Source organism: Ruditapes philippinarum, unplaced genomic scaffold (genome assembly GCF_026571515.1).
Source record: "Ruditapes philippinarum isolate M1 unplaced genomic scaffold, ASM2657151v2 ctg3587_1_1_1_1, whole genome shotgun sequence".
Lineage (NCBI taxonomy): Eukaryota > Metazoa > Mollusca > Bivalvia > Venerida > Veneridae > Ruditapes > Ruditapes philippinarum.
In genome coordinates this window covers 176,918-193,167 of record NW_026865611.1, presented here as the reverse complement: position 1 = coordinate 193,167, position 16,250 = coordinate 176,918, and the positions used below count along the sequence as shown (strand labels likewise).

The 16,250-nt window shown below is 32.9% G+C and overlaps 2 protein-coding genes across 3 annotated transcripts; both read left to right on the top strand.

Moving 5' to 3' along the window:
* Positions 1-2,964: 2,964 nt before the first annotated feature.
* Positions 2,965-5,397, top strand: LOC132729739 (uncharacterized). Of its 2 annotated transcripts, none has more exons than XM_060715567.1 (2): positions 2,965-3,054; positions 3,495-5,397. In XM_060715567.1, the coding sequence occupies exon 2, from the start codon at positions 3,502-3,504 to the stop codon at positions 5,224-5,226; it is 1,725 nt and encodes a 574-aa protein (XP_060571550.1). In that variant the 5' UTR covers positions 2,965-3,054; positions 3,495-3,501; the 3' UTR covers positions 5,227-5,397. The 2 variants fall into 2 exon arrangements, with proteins under 2 accessions (XP_060571550.1, XP_060571551.1); XM_060715568.1 differs by having other exon boundaries at positions 3,040-3,169.
* Positions 5,398-10,778: 5,381 nt separating this feature from the next.
* On the top strand, positions 10,779-15,282 carry LOC132729738 (uncharacterized). The gene is made up of 6 exons (XM_060715566.1): positions 10,779-10,987; positions 11,343-11,620; positions 12,203-12,323; positions 12,664-12,834; positions 13,175-13,375; positions 14,544-15,282. Exons 1-6 carry the CDS (start codon positions 10,927-10,929, stop codon positions 14,615-14,617), a joined length of 906 nt encoding a protein of 301 aa, XP_060571549.1. The 5' UTR covers positions 10,779-10,926; the 3' UTR covers positions 14,618-15,282.
* Positions 15,283-16,250: the final 968 nt, after the last annotated feature.

Genomic DNA, 16,250 nt, shown 5'->3' with positions numbered 1-16,250 from the left:
TGTGCAACACATGTGGTCTGACTATTTAGAACAGAAAAACTAACGAAATAAAAAAGGGGGTAAAATAACAACAAAAATTCTATGCTGTCTTTTGTTAGAAAATATAGAAGAATTCTTATTTAAATAACAATGAACATTTTTATTAAAACAGAGTATATTTTGAGCCAGTATGTATGCAGATATATATATATATACTTGGCAAACGCTATGATAATACGGCATTTGAATATAATGTTATTTAATATATTATTGATCGGTTTTACATAGCTTCTGTATTGCGTTATTTTAGTTGCACTTTTATATAAATATACATATCACATATCATTCTATTATACTTCTTTCAATGGCCGTGTTTATGTCGAAACAAAGCTATTGTAAATTTAGGTGCATAGGGTTTATATATTTAGTGCTTTATAACAGTATTCAACGCACACAAAATCAATTAATTTTATTGTATCTTTTATGTTTCTTAAATTCAAAGTGATGTCATCATGTGTCACAATACACATAGAGTAAGTTTCTTAACTTACTTAGCTGATTGCTTTTCTTACGTAAGGCACCGCTATAGTTGTTAACCCATAATTGTTGCCCCGTACTTTACTTCAGTGCTGTTATATTTTTTTCTGGTCCTTCGGATTCATTGAGCCAAGCGTTTTGAAGCATTGAGAATTGGGTACCACTAAAGCCAGTGCTAGGGGGCATGAGGATTTTTGCATTATCTGCAATGTACAGATTCAGTCAAACAGATTCTGCAATTTTCATGTAATTTTGCTGTTTTTAATGCTTCCGATGGATCACTTTTCCAGATATCTATACATCACATCAACAGGTGTTAAGAAAGGTGGCACAATGGTGACATGTTTGTTTTTATTTATCTCGTTGGCACGAAATAAATTGTAGTGACCACGTATTACTAAGTCGTGGGCACGAGATAGTTAAGCCGTAGCCAAGACATATTATGTCGTAGCCGCAAGTTGCTAAGTCGTGGTCACGAGATAATTAAGACGTAGGCACGAGATACTAGGTCGTGGGCACGAGATACTATGTCATGGTCACAAGATACTATGTCGTGGCCACGATTTACTAAGCCGTGGGCACGAGATAATTAAGTCGTGGGAACGAGTTACTATTTCGTAGCCACGAGATACTATGTTGTGGTCACAAGTTACTAAGTCGTGGACACGAAATAATTAAGTTTTGGGAACGAAATACTATGTCGTGGCCAAGAGTTACTAAGTCGTGGCCACGAGATAATTCAGTGGTGCGCACGAGATACTATGTCGTGGCTACGAGTTACTAAGTCGTGACCACGACTTACTAAGTCGTGGGAACAAGACCACTAGGTCGTGCGCACGAGATAATTTACCAATCAGTTTACACTTCCAAGGTCCATAAATCAGTCATTAATTTTGACTAAATAATAGCCCTTTGTGGTGACAATGATGTGATAAAATTGGTCTGTTTGTACGTACAATGCCCTGTTAACATTGTTTATAAGATAGCTAGAGAATAAATAAATCCTGGTTTTTTAGATTTGGTAGGGACATTGCCCATGGACAGTAGATAACCAATAAGGATGTTTGTTGTCAAAGGTCAAGGTAACCTTGATATTTCATGTAAAATCTTCGTCTGATGAATAATTTATAGGGAAAAAAGCCATGGTTTGTATAACCTAGAGAGATCATTGCACCTTTTCAGCAGATGACACCTATTAATTCTGAGGTCATTGGGTCAAAAATCAGGGTCACAATGACGCTAAAAGTAAAATCATCGCCCAATCAATAACTTGTATAATGGCGTTTTTACAGGCATGTTAAATAGGGGCATCCTTGTACTATAGCACATGTCTAGTCAATTAGGAAATTCATATAAATAGTGTAATCTGATTGGTAATTTCGTGTACACGACTTAATTATCTTGTTCCCGAGACTTAGTTACACCTGGCCACAAAATAGGATCTTGTGGCCACGACAATGTATCTCGTTCCCACGACCTAATTCTCTCGTGGCCACGACATAGTATCTCGTTCACACGACTACATGTATTTTATCTTGTGGCCACGACTTTGTTACTTGTAGCCACGACATAGTATCTGGTGGCCACGGTATATTATCTCATGCCCAAGACTTAATTATCTCGTGGCCACGACTTAGTATCTCGTGGCCACAATATAGTATCTCGTTCACACGACTTAACTATCTCGTGCCCACGACTTAGTAACTCGTGGCTACGACATAGTATCTCGTGCGCATGAGATAAATAAAAACCCACACACATGTCACCTTTGAGCCACCGTAGTTAAATGCTGTGTGGCAGCCGTAAAAAGATGCTCCGCACTTTTGACTGTCAAGTCGTGTTGTTAATCTATTTTCTCTGGTCCATGTGCGGGATATTGAGTCCCCAGCACTTATTCTAATTTATGCTCTTCACCAGAAATTCCTCAGGTTAACCGGCTCCACAAGCAAACCCAATGGCTAGCGATGAGGGTATCGTGTCTGAGTGGACATGTTAGACATACTCTTTTTCTTTTATTATCCCTCATGTACATACTCAATCAAACCGAGTGCGCAATTTTATGTAATTTGGCTGTGATGGGTCACTTTTTCAAGATATTCAAAAAGAGCAACAAAACGTATTATAGTAGGTATTAACAATTAAGAGACTATGGCAAAAAGACGAGTAAATTATGTTTAACGGAGATGAAGTGGTATCCTAATTGACAGCATAGTTATAATGGAAATATATAATTATTAACTCATTTGGGTACTTTTTAACAATACGTGATATAGATATTCAAATAAATTTACAATTATACTATGGCATACTTTTTTTTTGTCAAATCACAATCAGATTAAGATAGGACAAAAATAAAAACTAAATCAAGATACATAAAATCATTAATAACATCAATGAGCAAATCAGTTCAATGACAATGAAGATAATCGATGTACCAGTTGAGTAACGTGTAAATGAAGTTGTGTCCCCTGAATACTATATTTAGAACTTCCGCATTCCAAAGTGCTTGTTTCACCTGGATTAGTAAAACAGAAACAGGTAAAAAATATTTATCATTTTTGTTGTAAAATATTTTAAAAGTTTGTGTACACGTACGAAAGGAATATTCGCATATTGTCGAGTACACAAGTACACTTATTCAACTACAAACGCTGTAAGTCAAAATATATATAGATAAAACTTTAATTTACGACCGGAATATGAACGTACATGTATTCATTATTCAATATATGGACTAGATCTTTTAATCTGTCTAAGATAATCAAACATGTTAAACAAATTTGCATCAACTGATTAAATTGTGTAGATAAAAACAAAATATTGCATAGAATTTGATTGACAATCATGTGTTTCTTTTTAACTTGATTTTATTGAAAAGATGATGAAGTTCTAACAAGAATAATAGTTAATTATTTATGATATTAATAAATCTTTCGTTAAAAAAATATATACAAGTTTCTTTTCTATCTTTATTCCAGAAAGACCATGGAAGCATCAGGGAAATTTGCTGTTTCTGCAGAACAAGATTCCAATCTTTACTGCCTTCCATGCAACAGGTATAGTTTAAAGAGACCAGCTTTTGGTTATTGCCACGACTGTGAGGAACATCTTTGTGAGCGTTGTTGTAAGCACCACAGGAAACAAAAACCTTCCATGAACCACGTCCTGCTTGATAAAGGCAGAATGCCACAGCAATCGAAGACCGGGAATATAAACAATGATCAAATAACTGACTTTTGTACGAAACATAGCGACAAACTACTGGAATTCTATTGTGAAACACATGATTCTAATGCGTGTTATGTTTGTGTGACTCTGGACCACAAACACTGCAATGTAGACTATATTCCCGATGTGTCAGGAAATATGTCTGGTGAGCTTGATAACTTGATTGACAGAATGGAGACACTGATTCAAAAATGTAAATCTAATGTCAAAATTGCCGAGACTGTTACTGCAAATATAGAACAAATGTACAAGGCCGTTGTTGAAGATATACAAGTTTTCAGAAATGAAATTAACGAATGTCTGGATAAGATGGAAGCCGACATTATGAGGGACGCTAAATCCTACGCACTGACAGCAAAGTGTCAACAAGAAAATGTAAAAACAGAAAGCTTACATATCGCAGAGGAAATGTCAAGTACAATGTCAATTCTCAAGTCTCTGAGCGACGAAAACAAGCGGAATAAGCTGTTTATCGAGATAAAACATGTTGGACCTCAAGTGGAAAGACTATCAGATGAAGAGAAACAATTAGTTGAAGATAATAAAACAGATGGTGATGTCAAATTTATCCGAAACGAAATGATGCTTGGTCAGCTCAAAAATAACAACTCTCTAGGAACGATTTTTAAATACCGAAGACATTGTGCAGAAAGTACATTATGTGTCCAATATGAAAGATCAATGCAAGTGAAATACTCCTCTGATAATAAGCAATGCGATATCTCTGGAATGGTACTGATTTCTACAACAAATATGATCGTCGCTGACAAAAATAATAACAAAATTAAAATAATTAATATAGACACAGGAACGCTGGTATCAGAGATATCCCTTTCTTCATCACCACTCGATGTTATAAAACTGCTACAGAATAAATTTGCTGTTGCATTATGTGGTGAAAAGTGTATCCTGATAATGTCTTATACAGATACAAGTTTGTCTTTAGATCGTCGTATAGATGTCGGAGAATCGTGTTATTGTGTAGCTTATTGTCAGGACAAGTTGATTGTAGGCTGTAATTCTAATCCAGGTAAGCTGGTTATTCTGGATTTAGACGGAAACATGATACAGAGCTTTGATACTCCTGGATTGTTTCATGGACCAGAAAAGATTGTTATCAGTAGAGATGAAAAGTTTATGAATGTATCTGATTGCTACATTACAAGCAAGTTTATGAAGCTGGACTGGAAAGGTAATGTTGTACGAACATTTAAGGATCAGGGATATGAAAGACCAACAGGAATACAAGAGTTGGAAGATGGTACCTTGTTAGTATGCTACAGAGACAGTAGCAATATTGTTAGATTGTCGAGCAGCTTCAAGAAATGTGAAATTGTAGGTATCGAGAAAACTGATTTGTATAACCCACTGGCTGTATTATACAATGATAGAGATCATAAACTATACATTAGTTGTTCATCTGAAAAAATAAAATTTTATCCTCGTGATATAATCAAGATATTAAGCATAAAATGGACTTAGAGATATGTAACCTTTAAATTTATTACTTGGAGTGTAATCTAGTATTTATAGAAGACAGATAGTGTATCCATTACACTTGCTGTAAAGGAAAATATTTCCGAAAGTATGCTGACAGTGCCATTTGTGTAATAAATTGTATCATATCATTTTACAAATAAATATTTTAATTTACCACGAGTTTTCTTTAAATTGATAAAAAGCCCAGCAATTATTACATTTAAGACATCCTGGTAACTTTTGAGATAAACAAATCAGTAGAGTTTCTATTTGCTAGTATTTATGTATATTATTGTATTAGTTGAAACATCATTCAAACGGAACATCTAGAAACAGCGAATTACGATAAGTGCAAATGTGATAGAGAATAATAATAATTTTATCACTTTTTATGTTCGATATGGCATTGTATCCCTTTATCAAACAAGGTATATTCTTTATAGATAAAAAGTGCTTTATACAAGTGGATTATATCTATCAGGACTACTTTGTGATGAACAAACCGGCAAAATACAATTAAAATACCTTTCAAAAATGAATGCCCGTACAAGAAGTTTGTCCAAAATATAAATATAACCAAAAGCAAATTGTTAAACTTCAGCTTGTCTAAAATGTCGGTTTTGCACACAGTCTTATAAGTAAAAAGATATAAATGTAACACATATGGCATTCTCATAGTAATGTCTTAACTTTAATAAGATCAAAAGGTCACATTTTTCTAATTATAGGTATATTGAAAAAATTATTCCGCAAACGTTTTGCATTCAGTCTTACAGACTCAATCAAACCGAGTCTGCAGTTCTTATGTAATTTTGTTGTGATTAATGCTTCCGAGGGATCACTTTGTTTCCAGTTTATTTTTACCTTGAACATCAACAAATTGAAGTCATATACTGTTAATGACAAAGATATTAATCAGATATAAAAGATTGGAAACAAAGCGAGTTATTTGATTGAAAGAGCTATGATCCTGATATCTTAAAAATTTGAAACGAAATATTCAGAGAGAAAAAAATAATTTTGCTTTTCGCTATTTGAATGTTTGGTGATGTTACGAATACCCGACGAATATTCCATGTCCTCCTTCAAACGTCATTTATACGTCCACAAAAACACAAATAACAGTATTTATCATACACTGGATATGCTTTTTGTCCGAGTTAAATTTACTTATTGGTATGAACTTTTTATAAAAAAAAAACAAGTTTACATCTAGTATTTTCCTCCGTTTAATTCCTGATATATATGATTAAACACTTATTCAACAAAACACAAAATATAACTTTTGTAATTTAACTCATATAGCGGCAATCAATCGAATCAATTTCAACTTGAATTATATAATAATGTTTCAGATCGATTTCGTATACTAAATATTGCTATTTAACCAAAAAGGATCATGCATGGAGTTCTTAGGATATATCTTTTTTTTAAATCAGAGCAAACAAACAAAAACAAGATACCTTTTAATACATTCTAGTATATTGGATCATTTACAGAAATTAAAGTACAAATTTCTCTTCCTGTAAAACCGTGTAAAGTATAAAGATTATTATGATTATGTAATCATGTTTTTGGTAGAGGTCAATCTCTAGTGTTCATCAATGCATTATTGCAGTCAAAAACGGGCACCACAGTAGAGCCATTAACCTTCGTTAGGTAGCCAGATATGAAAGAATCCAAATTCCCTGACAATATTAAATCCTAAAGCGTTGAAGTGTCAGTGGTTTACAGTACACCACAGATCAAACTTGCTAGTAAATTAAGATTGAGTTGGGAAAAAGATTTGCTTAACTATCATTTATATTTATATGTATCATTAAATTAACATTGATCATTGTGTCAAAAGATGGCAGATTTACAATGTCATAAATAAAGTTTGAAACAAAAGGTATTGTAAATGGAGGATATTAAATGAGTGTAGGTTAAATACTTGAACAAGTTCAATAAAGTTAGTAATGAAGCTACATGAATATAATATTTTTTTATCACATATCCAAAAGCAGAACTGTTTACAGTTATAATAAATCATTTTTTAATTGTTGTGACCATAGTGTGACTCCAACATTTTTGCCCATCTTTACAATACAAATGACGTAACGTCAAAATATATGCAACAAGAGCCATGTTAGCATGGCCACCCCCCGCCGAATGTGTTTGCGGATTGGAAGAAAGTATATGTAGTAAAACAGGATAATTTTAAGTGGTCTTTTGGTATTGAAAACTGATGGCTAAAGTGATTACAGATTTGAAACTTATGTGAATACCAATTCCCTTATTTTCAGATCTCAATGTCAAATGTAAAGGTTATTGTGAGCCCCTTATTAAATATAGTGTATCTGGTCTAATGTTGATGTTTTTGCACTCCAATTAATATGCAAGTATAAAACCGCCGTAAAAAGTAATCTTTTTTAAATACATGTGTAATAAGCTTTTATCAAAATTTGGAGATGCGTGAATTTAAAGCAGCTGAAAACCAAAAATGATTACACGAAATTTGTTTTGAAAGGAAATTTATGATTTCACAGTATATATCATATACAGCACTAGTTATATTTTGAATTTCAAGTGAAAACTTTATAAAGTAAATACTTAATGAGTTACTGTCTGGACAAAAAATACATGAAAAATAACAAAGGGCGGTAACTGAGAATGAACGATACCTCTATCACTTTTTAGATAAGCTCCGGAAAAAAGTAAAAAAAAAATAACAAAGGGCAATAACTCAAAAAATACAAAGGGTACAGTTATCACTCTTTTGCACTGCACGATTTATCCACCTAGGAAGTTTCATGGTGATATCTCGAAGGCTTTTTGAGTTATGCTCTGGACAAAAATTAAGTTTGAAAAATAATAAAGTGCAATAACTGAAAAATCTCCTAAATTTGATCAATCTACCTATGAAGATTCCAGTTGATACCTCAAATACTTTTAAAGATATGCTCCGGACAAAAATGTGGGACGGAGGGCCGGACGGACGGATGGAAGTACGGACGGACGGAAGTTCTAACGGGAGAGTAATAATGTGGCTACTCTATTGTTCTCTCTATTGTACTTTTTAGCCACACAAAAGAAAATAGCCACATAAAAGCATTACGGAATGAATGAGATCAAAGAGAAAGAACAGTTACCTATTGGTCCTCTAGCCACATAATTACTGTCCTGTGAGTGCGGACGAATAGATGGACGGACAGAGAATATTACTATATCCCCCGGCGGGAGATAATAATGATATATAAAAATCTGGAAACATAGTGATCCCTCGGAAGCATTAATCACAACAAAATTACAATAGAATGGCTGACTCGGTTTGATTGAGTCTGTACATGAGGGATAATGAATATGTGCAACATCCCTCACGCACCCCTAGCACTGGCTTGAGCAGTACTCAATTCTCAACACTTAATAGTGCTGGCATCAATGATCCCGAAGGACCAGAAAAATATAGCAACACTGAAGTGAAGTACGGGGCAACTTTTTACAGCTGCCACACAGCACTTGACATCTGCTGTTGGGAAGTATAAAAATCTGGAAACAAAGTGATTCCTCGGAAGCATTAATCACAACAAAATTACAAGAGAATTGCAGACTCGGTTCGATTGAGTCTGTACATGAGGGATAATGAATATGTGCAACATCCGTCACGTCCCCTAGCACTGGCTTGAGCAGTACTCAATTCTCAACACTTAATAGTGCTGGAAGGACCAGAAAAAAGTTGTCAAAAAAGGGGCACAAACCCTTCAGTAGCTTTGTAGATACCATATTACACACACAAATTTAACCAATAATTTCTAGGCTGATAAGGGGGCTAAAATATGCAAAAAGCAACTCAGATTTATGGTACTTGTATCAATCATGTAGATAATCACAGAAAAGAAGCATATGAAGTTTTAATCCATTTGTGTCGTTGTCTTTTTGTAGGCTGAATTTATGTATTAATATGTACAGTTTTTGAAAGGTCATCAAATCACTAACAATACTAAACGGAGATCCTCTATGTATTCAACATTCAATCCGATTTCTACGAATACTGTCTTTGTTACATAGGTATAGGACACATAAAGTCTAAAATGTGCTCATATTTACATTGACTTGCTAAATCTGAGTTACAGAACTGCCGTGCTTTGAATAGGGAACAGTTCATTTAAGTTTAAGAGATTACAAGACAAAACACAACATTAAACTAACAACAGTATAGAGCAGGTGGTTGGCCTAACTATATACTGGTGACAAAGGCTATAAAAAGGCTATATGACCTCCATTCTTAACTGTGGGCAATATAATGTTGTAAATCTGTGTGAAGTAGCTCTTGTTCCATATGTGTAAAGCCCTTATCAATTGTATTGTAGAGATATCTCTTGTCTGGTCTAGTGTTCGAATCGGAGCATGTGGCACGGCCTCGTCTCGTTCTCTCGGTTCGGAAGGTGGATCCACTGATATTCCCTCACAAATATTTTTCAAAGATGACATAGTGAATATTCTTTAATGGTAAATATTTTATAGATGAACCTCTTATGAAACAGTTATATTAGATATATAGCAATGACAATGTTAAATAGCAATACACAAACGGTGATGAGAACTCGACGATAAGATACGTTGTTGTGTTATCGGTGAACACATATTGTTTGAACGCAAATTTGTTCAAGGTTAGAAGTCGCTAATACAAAATACAGTAATGAATAATAGTTACTGTCAATTTTTATTACTGACCATGAATTGGTGCAGGGCGGTTGATTTAAGAGATGTTGCACATAACGCTTTCAAAAGAGGCATCCTCTTTTTGTCATCAATTATAAATCAAATGTGTGATTATTAAAAACATGTGTCAATCAACACAAATGTATCAAACAATCAATAATCTTTTGTGTTATTATGCAACATTTTGTTTCATCAGTTTAACGGATCAGATAACATTATTAAAACGAAATTTCTGATACTTTAAAGTTTTACAGAAGGATTTATATACACCATGTTATACCATCTGCTAGAAATGCTGCGTCTGATATCAATGGTCTATATTTTGATATAATGAAACTAAGACATTGATCTTTTTTGTTATAATATGTATTTTTTATTACGATTTAAAGAATCAATACTTCGTTGTTAAAAATAATAATAATAATAAAAAATAATAAATAATATTATTATTATTATTAATATTATCATTATTATTATTATAATAATAATATTATTATTATTATTATTATAATAATAATAATAATAATAATAATAATAATAATAATAATAATAATAATAATAATAATAATAATGATAATAATAATAATAATGATAACAATAAACAACAATGAATACTAAAACATTTATTTTTAATTTTTAAAACGACTTATTATTTCGTTTAAACGAAATACAATTCATGGGCAACGAAAGAAATATGTATAATGCCACCATAGGTGCTCCGTTTTATCTTATCTACTTCATATTATTTTAATTTTTCATGAAGCCTTTTACTTAAACTCAGGAGAGCATAACACGTTTAATTTTCAAGTTCAGAACGTTCCATTACGCGGACTATCGGATCGATATCACCAATGTCTGTTAACAGAAGTTGTCACTGGCACACAGTAGAGTAGGCTAAGTATTGATTATGACGGGACGTGAACGTGAGCCTTGTTATTGGACTAAGAAACTTAATGTCATATATGTCATGTTTGTAAAGGAATGTAGCTTCAGAATGGGAATATGTTGTTCAGGTTGATAATTCTTGCTTTTCTGTTACATCACAGTTTACAGACATTTCCAGGTAAGTGAGGTTTATAAATACATTACAGGAGACGACATCAATTTTCTAATTCCACGCGTATTATCATTTGATGCATACCAAGTAATGATTGTTAACCAGATCACAGTTATAATGATCGTTTGCTAGGATTTACATTCATTTGATTGTATGTTTGACAATAAGGAATTGAGCGATATATTTCATTCATTGAAATGCCTGCCAGTGTAATGTTTCAATAACTCGTGTCACCAATAAAGAGTACAATTTATGTTATTTCCAACTGACCTGTTCGACATATGTCTGTTCGACATAAGGTATATAATGAATTTATAGAACATCAGAGTCTGATTTGTTGTTGTTATTTGTGTTGTTGCAGAGTTGACGAGCAGGAGAGTTTATATAACACAAAGAACATGTGGAACCAAGATCATGCTTCGGGAAACGGAATCTCTGTATTTAGATTATTTCGGAAACGTGTTAAATTTTAATGTATCTGATAGACTGGAACATGTTCCCTGCATAATTGATATAGAGACCTTGGAGGGTGCGGAACAAACATGTATTGAAACAGAGCAGACACATCTGAGGGAAGGATGTAGATTTAGATTTACGTGGCATCCAGGATCTAGAGATTTTATATTGTATGGTTTATCTGTAAGTAACTGTTTCATCACAGAATCGAAAAAAACAACACCCCAAAACATTTTGTTTCAGGTCATTTGAGTTTATAGATCCGTCGGAAGCATTTATTACAATAAAATTACATGTAAATTGCTGACTCGGTTTGATTGAGTCTGTACATGAGAGATAATGAAAAAATGCAACTTTCTTCACGCCCCCCAGCACCGGCTTCAGCGGTACTCAATTTTCAACACTACTTAAAAGTGCTGGAATTCATTATGAATGTAGGCTCAAACAAAATTTATAAGTGAGATATTAATAAATATTTCAGTATTTCTACTTTCGATAACGCTTGAATATTCTAATTTAGTATTTCCTCTCTAAATACAATCACGTATATGTTTGCATATCATTAAAATTTCAATGTAGATAATGGTGTAATATACGGTGTGGTAAGTTTAAAGCATGATAGTGCCACATTATAATGTTACATCTTAATTCTGTTTCAAACATTTTGGCTGTACCGGTGTGCTATGGTAACTTCTCTCCAAACACAATGGTACGATATGGGTCATACTGCATGATGTCAGTACTCGTATATTATATTTGTTTCAGACATACTGGTGTGATATGTTTGGTCGTGGATCTGTTTGTATGCCTGTATGGAGAAGTAGACTTATGTTAGATGCAGCACAAAGATCGTCTCTAAGGATTCATTTTTCTACAAAACGTAAAGGTATCAATCTTATATAAATCTCTTTACTATTTAAAATATTTGTAAAAAAAATAAATGGCGCATCGATTCAACATACTATGAATTGATATATGGCGTTGTAAGAAATAATCTTAAGATATGTATCAAAGTCAACACAATTTGTTTGTTCTATGCACTGTGTTTTTCAGTGGTTTTAATCTTTAAAAAATGTTTTCCCTATCTTCTTTAAGGTGCAATTTTTGAAAGGTATATTGTGTAGACAGGATGTTAATGTTCTATTGTATAAAGCGTTCACATGTATTTGTGAATGTTTGCTATTTTATTGAGTATTTCTAAAGTTTTTTTTTCACTAATATTTCAGCACCAATTAAGGCTATTCACGAGCAACCGAAACACATGAACGATAAGAAGCCATTTGTCTATGGTCTAAGAGGACGATTAAGTCTTGATTTCTACATAATATTAGCAGTTCTGGTATTCATTTGCGCATGCGCAGCAATAATGGGGGTTATGAGACACATGAAGAATAGAGGTTTGTTATAGTTATTTTATGTAAAACATTTAAGTCAGTAAATTGTAGTGAAAATACAAGACTTTCTCGAAAATAATTGTTCACTAACTATCTAAGTTTGATATAACGAATTTCGCGAAAATCTGTATTTATATTTGCGATTTAGTCCGAAATGTTAACATTGCGAAGTTTAGACCTCGCAAATATATCTGGTCTTACGGGTGACCTATGTAAAAAAATCCATGAAACATTCAAGATTACTTTCATTTAAATTAGTAGATACAATCATAGATACAATCATAGTTTAGTGTTTTTTAATTAAACTACTTATGAAGTCAATCGTCTTATTTTTTTGTTTCAGCAAACAGAAGACGTATTTTAAGTACACATATAGAGCTGGCTCAAATAAATCAAACACTTACACGAGCTCACAATACAGTCCTACATAATAATGCAGATAGTTCCTGTTTTAACCCGCATCCACCATCAAACCATAATCAACACAGATTTTATCCGCAAGTACAATCAGCCACAGGGACAAAATATGCCACTTCTTATTCGGGTAATATTTCACATTTTTATTTATTATTCCTTTTATTTGCCTATACAAGTGCCCTTCCTTGAAATTTAAATATTTTATTTTGTCATTTTCTATGACAAAATTCGCAAAATAGAGAAGTATTGATGGCATGTATTTTCTGTTTATCGCCATTGAGATACTCCGGAATAGTTGTTATGCGGAATTCGACAAACGTGGGTTTTTCCAAAATAATTCCCCCATACAAACACGCCATTACCGTTCTAGCATCACAATATACTACCGTACACAAACAAACTGTTACAGGTACAGTACAACTTCGTAAATATATCGAAAATAAGCACAACTCGTTTATTACTATATTGTAAATGGAAGTGCAAGCTAAAAGTTTGTTTGTATCCCCGGATTAGATGGGGGAAAAACATGCATTTTTTATTTCCGGATTACATCTATTTATTTAATAATAAACCAAGTTGCAACATAATTATTCAGTTTTAGTAAGTTAATATATAAGTATAATTTGTCCCTTACATCTATGTGCAGCACATTCACGCTAAAAAATGATGCATTTTGCGTAAGATATCATATATGATTATTGTTAATTTCCCATAGGCCACCGGGAGTTATTCATGCTTTTCATGCAAGTGTACCATTTGACTAAGGTACTGTTACAGGGTAACAGTATTTTCCTTTGGATGATATTTTCACTGTTACCCTCAAACCCATGCGTTATTTATATACTATCATAAGAATCATTTTACAGAAAGCAATGAGTAACAATAACATGCTTAATACCTAAGCTGCTGAATTTTATTCAAATTCCATTTTGGGATTGCTCTGTATCAATAGTTATTAACCGGAACTCGGTAATTGTGTTTTATTTCCAAGCTAATCCCTAAGTGTTATATGGTTTCACAATGTACTACCGTTCACAATGAATTTGTCAACCTGTAGCGCTTATTTTCAAATCTGTATTTTCGTATCCCATCAGATAAGCTGGGAAAACCCAGAATTTATTTAATTCCGGAGAAAGTTTACTTCGGGGATATCAAGATCAAGAGAAATCCATCGATATATTGCCTGCCTCAATACATATGGCAAAGGATAATCATTCGGTTTCAATAAAATAATTAATGCAAAATGAATAAAATTTAACGATTAGAAATTATTTCTTTAATTTATTCTATTACAGGATATATATGTGATATTGGACAACCGCCGCCATATTTAGAAAACCCACCACCTTATAACAACTGTACAAGATGATAATAAAATGATACACATAGCAATGTTGACTTGACTCTGTGAAGTTTTTATCATGGCATTTATTACATTGATTTATGTTGATAAGTGCATATCTTTATCAGACAACTCATCATTACATATTGAAATATAATGAAGAGAATAGAATATTTTACCTCTTACTGGTTTAAAAACATTAAACTGATAAACTTTGAATCGAATAGATTGTTTAAATATTAAAGTCTCTCTTACATTTGACTAAATCAATTTGGGACTATTTATAACAGATATGGTCTTTGGCATATCACTGCGCGCGGCATAAACTCTAGAGGTTCTTGACAATTATTGTTCTTTTGTTTCGTTTGGAATTTAAAGAAAGAAACGCATATAAGAATTGAAAACATGACAAAAAGAATACCATGCTAGTGTCTGATATTATAAAATTTATCAGGCTGGGCACGATAAACATAAAGGTTCGACAGAGCCTCGTACTTCTTTTTTTCTTAGCCTTGTCTGATAAAGTGTGTAATATCAAACACTAGCATGGTATTCTCTATGTAATTCCTTAACTGTCTTTGTTGCATATCAGGATGACCATCCTCCAAGGTGTTTATATAAGTTGATGTATTGTGTTTGTTGATTCTATTATATATTATGTTGAATTGTGTTCTGTGAATTTACTATGTATTTTATTCTAGGTTGTCATGTTTTTGTAGCCCACCAGAATCAAATGTTCATGACAACCAAATCTGGCTTTTGTCTGTCGTAGGCGTCAAGGTTTTATTCTCATTGATTTAAGCATTTATCACAAATACTTCAAGCTGAAACTAAGTTTTCTATAGCATTCATCTAATCAATTTTTAGCATTTGCATATCACAAGCTTGAAGTGTCTTCTTTTGCTATATTCGGTAGGTCTTCATTAGAATCATTCATTGGTATGCTTGGTTGAATACTTTTGTTCTTAGTATTGCTAAACTATTCTAGGTTGTTTATTACTTTTATACGGCTGTGATTAGACTAGTTAATGCCACAAAGTTATATGCTTTTTTGTAATAGTATGTGCTTAGATGATGTCGCCATAAGTTGTTATCATATAAATATTTTTGAATATTCAAATCCCAAATTCATGAAAATTGTTACCATGTGATTGCATGACTTTTGTATTTACTAAAAATTGCTTTATTTAAAATTACATATGAACTGCTGTTTATTACAACGTGCTTAGTTTCTATAGCTACGTGTTGCCATGTAATTTTATCGTGTGTTATTTATGATATGTGTTCATGTGATAACACGCAAAAGTTGATTACGTGTGTGGATTTAATGGTTCCATGTACCATATCAAAAGTAATCTTAGTTGATTTGTCTTCCTTCAATTGCTTATGTAGATACATCAATGTGTTGTCATAAAATGTTGCTTAAAAACAAAAATAAAATATAATTAAGATAAAACATAGTTTTTGTTGGATTAATATAAACCTATTACCTCATATATACATTATACATCTTTTAATGCCTTTTTCACCCCCCCCCCCCCTATTTGAGGCCTCAGATGATGCAAAAATGCGGTGCCAGTTGGGGATGTACTCCCCCCATTGCCAAGACAATTTTGGACAAGTGAGAGGCTTAAGATTTTGGACAGAATGGTCTTAAGAT